The 9,374-nt window shown below is 43.9% G+C and overlaps 2 protein-coding genes across 2 annotated transcripts; both read left to right on the forward strand.

The window, feature by feature from the left end:
• Positions 1-262: 262 nt before the first annotated feature.
• LSM7 (LSM7 homolog, U6 small nuclear RNA and mRNA degradation associated) lies at positions 263-3,657 on the forward strand (the record flags this gene model as incomplete). The annotated part of the gene is made up of 3 exons (XM_010173078.2): positions 263-353; positions 1,798-1,869; positions 3,021-3,657. Coding segments are annotated over 3 exons (306 nt in total), but the record flags the coding sequence as incomplete, so codon positions are not given.
• Positions 3,658-6,317: 2,660 nt separating this feature from the next.
• LOC104528908 (kelch-like protein 23) lies at positions 6,318-8,964 on the forward strand. Its single transcript, XM_010173068.2, is given in 3 exon segments — positions 6,318-7,296; positions 8,017-8,428; positions 8,652-8,964. Coding segments are annotated over 3 exon segments (1,704 nt in total).
• The last annotated feature ends 410 nt before the right edge of the window (positions 8,965-9,374 follow it).

The raw sequence follows: 9,374 nt of genomic DNA on the forward strand, positions 1-9,374 counted from the left end.
TCCCCCCGCTCTCCCCCGGCGCGGGGCTCGGTCTCGGGGCCGTTTCTGCAGCCGCGTTCCGAACCGCGCTGTCCCGGGAGCGTTACGCGGTGGCTGTTAACGGCCGTGTGGACCTGGCGCTCAGGGACGCGGTTTAGGGGGGCCCGGCAGTGGCGGGGGCCCACTTTTCTAAGAGAAACGGTTCCGTGAGATTCTGTCTGGAACCGGGGGAGGGCGGCGCAGGTTCTGTTCCATTCAGCTTCCCTCTGCTCCTCTCCTGCAGGATAAGGAGAAGAAGAAGAAGGAGAGTATTCTGGACCTCTCCAAATACATCGACAAAACAATCCGAGTGAAGTTCCAGGGTGGCAGAGAAGGTGAGCTCGGGCCGGGGGAGAGGATGTCTCTCCGCAGCATGAAGCTTCCTTTGCTTTTTGATATATTTCCTTGTTCTTGGCTTGTTGGCTTTTGTCTCCTGTGCAGTCACGTTGCTTTGTTTCAAGGAACAATGAGGAGAAAAACTTACCTCCTTTAACTTTTCCATTAATCCCCTGGCTGCAGTGTTGCCTTTGTTTCATCCATTCACCTTTCTTTCATTAGTTGTCTTCAACTGTCTTGTTTCTGTCAGCTGCTTTTTCACATTGCAAGGGTGCACGTAAAGCAGCAAAAAAACCCATTTCTGGGTGTTATGGTTACAGTGCCTGTTATCCCTTCCATCTCTTAACACACTAAATGTGCCTGGAGTTCATAGATTGGTTCACTATATTTTCCCGTGTCTTTTCATCACTTTTGAGGGTCTTATGTCGTTGTTTCCCCCTGTTATTTGCTCCCTTGACGTATCTACAGCTGCCCATCCCCATGCAGCTGATAGTGCCACTTGCAGACCACTTGTTTGTCTGAGAGTTTACAACATGCTGCGTGGGAGATGCTGGGCAGAAGCTTTTGCAAAGCAAACTCGGGTTTGCTTTTGAAAATCTCTTTTAATCTGGGACCTGATGCTTAGAAGGGTTTGGAAGTTACCAGGACTGATAGGTGTGGGTTTGAGGGGTTTGTAGTTTTTGGGCAGTTGACAATTCTATTGAATCTGTTAGTTTAGATTTTCTTCTAAAAAAACTGGGTGCCAAGTTCCTTTATGATCTTTGTACGATTGCAAGAGTCTCTTCTTTGATTTGGGCTGTTAGCAATGACAGGATGCTGGGAATCAACAAGTATTTTTTTTAAACTGGGAGATCATTCTGTGTGGTCTTGTGATTTCTTTAGTGACCAGTCTTGTGGAATCATGTTCTGGTTTAGGACAAAGCGCTCGTCTGTCTGCAGTGCATGCCTGTAAAGTCAGTGCTTATGCTAAAGGGGTTGTTTTCCAGTAGGTCACCTGGAAGATGGGTTTTCTGAGAAAAATGCTTCAAGATATTACAGTCTTGCTAATTTTTTTTGCCATTCCCCTTTGCTGAGGTTATGTATTTGGTTTTGGGGTTGGAAGTTTTTTGGGGTTTTTGTGATGTGACTTGTATTGACTTGTTATGCTGAAGTATTCCTAAAATGCCCCTGAAGTTGGCTGAAAACAAAAATGTTAGTGTCTTGAAGAGCATTTTGAATAATTGGTTGAAAAACCTGCTGGCTTCAGTTGGCACAGCACCAGCTGGGTTCTCATGTGTTTGCACTTTGATAAAGAGGGCACTGTTTGATATCTCTGGTCTGATTGGCCTGATAGCATTGTCTGAAAGAGGGAACAGAGCTGGAGAACTGTCTCCTTCACGCAGTCTTGTGTTGCTGTATACCTGGTTTTGGTCTCTAATAATTGTTTTGTGTGGTCTTCAATAGCAAGTGGTGTCTTGAAAGGATTTGACCCTCTTCTGAACCTCGTGCTTGATGGTACCATTGAATATATGCGAGGTAAGTAGTATGTTGTTTGTGTAAAGCTTCCCCTCATCCCCAAGAATAGTTTTCTTAAGAGAAATCTTACAGCTTTGTGAGTGAATAACCAGAAACTGCAGGTTGACATCATCATGTATTTGTGATAATGGAGTTGTAAAGGAAGGGATAAGTAACAGAAGTTATATTAAACACATTCCCTGTGGTAGAATGTTCTTGGTAGTCCTTGCTCAAACTCCTGTAACTCATATGCTGCTCGTGTCCTATAAAGCTTGAGTGAAGTGGTCTGTCTCTCTTAGATAAGGCAATTGCCTTTGCCTCTTTTTATACTGCTGGAGGGTTGCTGATTTGCTCAAAGCAGAAGCATCATCTCAGCAAGAACTAGTGTCTTACTGTCTTAAATTCTACTGTACATGCAATCTTTGCGTTTCTGTGGAACTAAAGCTTCTGTAACTTCTTGGAGCTAATAGAGCTGTAGGGTTTTTTCTTATTATTTGTTTCTTTTTCTCATCCAGGGATAAACATTCCATTCCCCTTTTTCCTGTCTGAAACAAAATATGGCAGCGTTTTTGCAGAGTATTCTCTTGCCTGCTTACAAGGAGGCACTTGAAGCTTTAATTTTGCTCTTAGAAGGGAGTTGTGAGAGTTGTGTCGTGCATTTTTATCGAATATATTGACACCTCAAGGGGGGTAGAATTGGCTATTGTGGTGTTAAGTGTTTGTCCCCATCCACAGCCTTGTTTGGCTTGGTCTGGGAATGGATCAGTGCATTCTGAAGTCGGGGTCTTTTTCTGATTTGCATTGATCCCAGAATGTTTGTCTCTAATGGCATTTGAAACAGGATCAGGAGCTTTTTAATCACTTGTACGTATGCTTTTGCTTGGATGAATTAAAAGGCCTTTGAATTCTTTAAAAGCTACGTGTTCTGCTTTGCATACAAAGGTAACTTCTTTATTGCTCACTGGGGCATGTGCTGATTTGAAAATAAGTAAATCAGTAATGTCTTGAAGACATGAGATATTACTGCTGCATCACTTTTATAGTCCATGTGTTCAATGAAGCAATGCAGAGGTGCCCAGGAAAAAACCCGTATGTCTGTGCCTTTTGAAGTTGATGGAATTTGGTTTCTTTGCTTTATGTTGTCATTGTAACAGTGGATCTCTGCTTTTCAGATCCAGATGATCAATACAAATTAACAGAAGACACACGTCAGCTGGGACTTGTGGTCTGCAGAGGGACTTCTGTGGTTCTTATTTGTCCGCAGGATGGGATGGAAGCTATTCCCAACCCTTTCATTCAGCAGCAAGATGGCTAATGTTTTCCTTGGACTGTCTCTGAAGACTTCAAGGGTGCAAATCATCAGAGAAAACTATCAGTGTGTGAGAAGCTTCCTGTTTTGGGGGAGGAGTTTGAATGTGTATTAGTGTGAAAGAACAGTCAACTTTTATTTCTGTGACTTTCCGTAAATGATGAGAGGATGGGGCTTGGTGTGTAAGAAGTAAGTTAAGTAAGTTCTATTTTTTTTTTTCCCCACCAAATAAATGTGTAACTACATTGTTAAGAGCTGACAGGAGAGAATATATTGTCATGGAATTGTCTGAGACCCTCTTGATCTTGTGAGTTTTGAAGCAACCACATAAAAATAGTAAAGAATGCCCCGAATACTGGTTATATTAGTTACATTTTTAAATACATTAAAAATGTATTTAATGTCAATTAATCTAATGCCTAAATACACTAGAACATGTTTTTCTTCCTCTTAGATGTCAGTACTCAGCTGGGACACACTGTGTTGTTGTCTTCCTGCTGTTTATTTCAGTCTCTTGCCTGCTTGCTCCAGCGCACGCAGGAAGATTACTTCCCTTGTACAAGTACCTTGTCAGCTCTGCAAGCTGCGTAGCTGGGAAGATCTTTTCTAGCACTTGTTCCAGATCTTGTGGGCTGGCATCTGTGTATCAGAAGGTTCCCACACTTCTACAGAAGGACTGGACTAACTTCTAGGATGATTCTTGGCTGAATGACATGAACCTTACGGAAATACCTATTTGATACTTGGAATTTTAGGGGAAGAATATTTAAGATCCTGTTGTTCAGTTGTAGGCAGTGTCTGGAAATACTGCATATTTTTATATTGTAGCTGTCTACTTGTGGTTCTGCTTGTTATAACTTTGATTTGTAAGTAAACATTTTTTTATTTCTTTTATACTGCAGAAATAGCAAGATTTGAGGAGTTTTGTGTGAATAAATACAAATGAATCTGTTCCTAAATGTCTGGTTTTTAGTCTGAAAAAGTGTTCTACAACTGACATTGCAGTTCTCCACAACTGCAAATCTAAATTAAATTTGTTCAGGTGTTTAAACACAGCAAAATCAGGAGGGGCGAGATCGGAAGTCGTGCTCCACTCCAAGGAAATTGATGAGAAATGACTGAGAGCATCTCGTCCCTTTTCTGAGGACTCGTGCATTTCTGTTGGGCATTTTAAAGACTGTCTGATAGTGGATGTGTGCCGTAGGCTGTGTGTAACCTGCTTCTGCCACCTGCTTTTCCTGAGGAGCCTTTGTGAGGAAGCTGTGGCAGAGTGAATTGTTCTGGTGGCAGCAGCAGTCCTGTTCCTAGAGGGTGTCAAGAAAACACACCAAGGACAGGTTGTGTTGGCTGTTCCTTTCGGCAGCCCCATTCCCCACTCGTAGCCTTTCCTGGGTCAGCTCTGGAATGGATGGGAATTTGAATTAAATAAATTCCAATTTGGTGTATCTGACTTTTCCAGGGGGCTAGTGAAACTAGGGACCAGGTTTTTTGTTGGCTTATTGCCTGTGTGAACTGGAGTGCTTCTGGATTTTAATCTCCTAGAGTTCATTCTGTGGGTGCTTCACAGAAGCGTGTCTGTAGAGTCACGTTCCTTTCAACGTAATTTTTCTCTAACACTACAAAACTTACTATTCATGCAATTGCACAATTCAAGAGAGACTACTTAGGAAGAAATTCTTCACTGTGAGGGTGGTCAGATATTGGAACAAGTTGCCTAGAGAAGTTGTGGCTGCTCCTCCCTGGAAGTGTTCTCGGCCAGGTTGGCTGAGGCTTTGAGCAACCTGGTCTAGTGGAAGGTGTCCCTGCTGCTAGCAGGGGGGTTGGGACTGGATGAGCTTTAAAGTCCCTTCCAACCCAAACCAGTCGGTGATTCTATGATTTAGAGTGTTGGGAGCAGAATTTGCTTGCCATCAGCCTGAGTAGAGTCTTGAACTGTCCCTGACGTTGGAGAGAGATTGCTGGTTGATACCAATAATGTGCTGCACCATCTCTGCACTTTTGAGTGTAGTATCAGGCACAGAAGGTCTCTTGTGTAGATTCCAGGCTCTAGATGCAGAGGGTACGGAGAAATCTGCCCGACGTCATGTGTCAAGTGCATAAACTCCGGAGAGGGGCATGTTTCCAGCATTTCCTGCTCAGTTAGTTGGTTGCTGAGTCTTCATGGCAAGATACATGGCTGTCCTTTTCTGCAGCGCAGACTGCTGGGTTATATTTATGAGTCAAGTACGTGGAAATAAGAATATGAAAATGATAGCTGAATTTTAAATGAATAAGTGCTTTTCCGTTGGATTCATTCCTAGAGGTGACTCTTTATAAAACCATTTGTAACGACATTTTGCAGAAGTGCAGGAGGGAACCTCCAGGGAAGAAAGGTGCTCTTGATCCACATAGCGCTATTCTGCTTGCTGAATTCCACCGAGAAATGGGACTGAGTCTTGCTGGGATGGGCTCTTTGGGATAAAGGGAACTTGTTCAAGGTCACTATGCAAATCTCTTCTCTTAATAGGTTGGTCTAAACACTTTGGAAAAATTCACAATGTGGAATCGGTGAGGTCTTGCTTGTACTTACCTAGTGCATTGAGGATGAGGATGAGTGAGTATGTGACGGCCATCTGGATTTGAACAGGGGCTCATTCCTTCCCCCCATCTCTTACTAAAGAATAAACTTAAATATATTCTAAATACTGGAAGCAATCTGGAATTTGATATTAAACTTGAACTGATGAAGGATGTTGCTTTGGGGAAATCAGTGGGTTTTCCTAGGAAGTCTCAAGCTTTCCTATGTTTTTGATTTGCAGAAGTGAGAAGTATTGTCGTGAGTACTTTTTCCAAATGGCTTCAATGTTCTTCTACAACTTCTTGATATTTAGACAATGTTTAAGAAGGTTTAGGTTGTTTCTCCTCTTTCCTCCTCATAGTCCTGGCTCTTTGCTTGGCTAACAGTTCCCCTAATTCACTGTGGTCTTGCCTGGCTAAGGTCGATGCCAATTAAATCTGCAGGTTTTTGGTTAGACAGCTCTCCTGCTATTGCTGCTCAGAAAGCAGCAGGGAAGACTGAGAAGCAAAGCAGGGAGGTAGAACACATACTCTATTTTTAGGACAAGATTGGCTTATCTTGTATTTATCCTAGCTGGTGGGATAATGTTTCCAGAGACCTCGCATGAGTAAAGGCTGTGTAAGGGCTGAGTTAATTTTAACTGCCTGACAGTCAACAAGCATGGAGCCTGCACAAGAACCAGAGGAGCTGGGACCTCAGACAGAAATGATTGCAGACACAGTTCTTGAGGTTGGAGAGAGACTCTTTCAGGTCAGCCGCAGGGTCCTTTCCGTACACAGTCGTTATTTTGAAGCCATGTTTTTTGGGGGGGCGAGAGAGAGCTCTGAACACTACATAGTTATCAGAGGGATTGATGCAATGCCTTTTCAGGCACTACTTGAGTTCACTCGAACAGCCCAAGTGCTTATAGGTCAAGAAAATGTGACCAGTTTATTGGAAACAGCTGATTTTTTTCAGTTTGACAGGGTGAAACTGTTGTGTGAGAAATTTCTGGAGAGAGAACTGCATGTTTCCAACTGCCTGGGCCTGATGACCTACTCACAGCAGTTTGCCTTTGTAGAGCTGTATGAGTGTGCTATGAACGTGGCCCTCACTCACTGGGGGGATGTGATGTGCCAAGAAGAATTTAAGGCACTACCCAAAGAAATGCTGATACAGCTCCTCAGAAGCAATGACCTCTTCGTTTCGCGAGAAGATGTGGTGTTTGACAGTATTATGAGGTGGATAATGGAGGACCCAGCAACGAGAGAAGACGACTTTTTGGATTTGGTGGACAAAGTCAGGGTCACATTTTTGAGTTTGTCCTTCCTTGATATCTTGGTGAAACGCAGCAAGCGCCCTGGAGAGCCAGATACCTTTTCCAGACTAATAAAGAAGTTAGATTGCTGTCCTCCACCCAGCTGGCAAAATGCAGAACTGTGTCCTTACGCTGGTCGGAGCTATGACACCTTGTATGTCCTGGGAGGAAAGCATGACAAGGAACAGCAAGAATTGTTTCTCTTTCAACCTAAAACAGGGAGCTGGCAGGCTTGTTCTCCACTGCAGCGCAGGAACCTCACCCAATACGCAGTGGCAGCAGTAGGTAACTTACAGAGAAGTGAACAAATCAAAACAGGAGTTGAGGGTTAGAGACCCTCAAGGAGTTCAGCAGCTTGTGTAAAGCTGTGTTGTTCAGCGCTGCTAAAACCTCATTCACATTTGTGTTCATGTTCTTTCAAAGAATGGTTTTATTTTCCTAGGTCCTGGGAGAACGTTAGACAAGGCTGAATATTTCTCTTTATACAGCAGAAACTGTTGAACTCCTTACATCAGCTTTATCTAGAGTGAGTCTCATGACTTCACTTTAAGCAGCGTATGGCTTCGGGCTTCTCTTTCATGGTGGATTTAACAGATGATGACTTTGGATTGGTAGTTGCTATTAAGTTAAACTTACCCATGGATATTGTGAAATTTTTGTGCTTGGAGACTTTCCAGACAGCTCAATACCATGGCTTCCATCATGTAGTGTTGGTCATAGTCCCATTTCAAGTGGGAGTTTGGACATGAGATCCCCAGAGGTTCTTTCCAACCACGATTCTGTTCCAAGAGGGGGAGCAGATGTGGAAGGACTTACTGCATCCTGTAGGCCCAGCATATCTGTGCAGATGAGGAATCAACTGCTGCAAACTGATCCAAAGAGCAGTCATTTTCTCTGCTCATCTTGGACTTCATTGGAGCAGCTCAGGGAGAAATGAGAACCCTGGTTCTCAGGAGCAATTTTCAGCCTTCACGTAACCAATACTTTTCTCTGCTGTCTTTCCAGGGAGCTTCCTTTTTGTGACAGGAGGATATTTCCGGGATGAGTTTGTGTGGTACAGTGTGGATTGGGTGCTTATCTACAATTGCTTGGACAATAGTTGGCTGGAAGGACCTGCCATGAAGAAGTCCCGCAATAGCCATTGTGCAGTAGGAGCTGGGCTCTACCTGTACGTGCTCGGGGGGGGCACAGATGAAGGGATAACCCCAGCAGTGGAGCGTATGGCTTTGATGGACTCAGAGTGGGAAAGCATGAGTCCTATGGTTCAACCCGTGGAGAGAGGAGATGCGGTCAGTGTGGGAGCCAGGATCTATGTGGTCTGTGGCCTGGATGAAAATGGTCACGTATATGATGGAGTGCAAAGGCTGAACACAGAGACAGACAGCTGGGATGTCATCTCGTTCTCCCCGCTTCCAAGGTAAGAAATAATCTTCTGGGACGTGGTGGCAGGAGAAGAAAGGTTCTAGTGTTAGTCCTGCTCCAAGAAGAGGTTGGACTGGAGAAATCCAGAAGTCCTGTCCCACCAACATTTCTGTGATTCTCTTTAAATGGGACTCTTGCTATGAGGACCAAGATCACACTGAATATTTCAGGGTCCAGATCTTTCTGTTGATTCTGACGAAGGGTTTCTTCCCTCCCAGGTATGACCTCTGCATCACATCCCTGAACGGTGCTCTGTACACCATAGGAGGGGGAGCTTTTCGATTTGATGTGGAGACAGATGAATGGACTCAGGTGGATGAGGAATGCTTGGCCCAGAAGTTCTTTATGGGATGCAGCACTGTGAATGGAAGAATTTATCTCCTTGGACAGAGGAAGGGGAACAGTGCCCTCCCCGTTGTAGTCCTCTTTGATCCCTACGTTGACATGTGCCAGGTCGTAGATAACAAACTCCCTTGCCCCCTTCCTATTCATGGGTGTGTCTCTGTGCGAAGATTTGGTACGTGGGCGTGAGCGATGCCAGGTCCAGCATAACCAACAAGAAAAAGTCATGAGCTTTACAACTGATGGGAGTTACATTGTGTCAAGTTCCTTCTGTGAAATTTTTTAATTTTGAAAATAGGTCTGTTTATTCATAAATTTGTCTTTTTTTTTTTTCTACCTGGCAAATGAAGCAAAAGCCAGTGAATTCTTCGTGTCTACACAAACCTTGCGGGTCATTATTGGCAATAGTGGTTGGTCAGCGTTGTTATGGTACGTAAACTCCTCAGGGTTGATGCTAAATAAAGGGCTGTTCTGACCTTTCACCTCTGTGGCTCTCTGTCCTTTGAACAGCTGGGAGAGGCAGGAAAGTCATTGCATCAGCGTTAGAAAATATTGCAGGAGTGAAATAATAGATCACATGTGTGTCAAGGGCATCTTCA

Source organism: Antrostomus carolinensis, unplaced genomic scaffold (assembly GCF_000700745.2).
Source record: "Antrostomus carolinensis isolate BGI_N321 unplaced genomic scaffold, ASM70074v2 scaffold5260, whole genome shotgun sequence".
Lineage (NCBI taxonomy): Eukaryota > Metazoa > Chordata > Aves > Caprimulgiformes > Caprimulgidae > Antrostomus > Antrostomus carolinensis.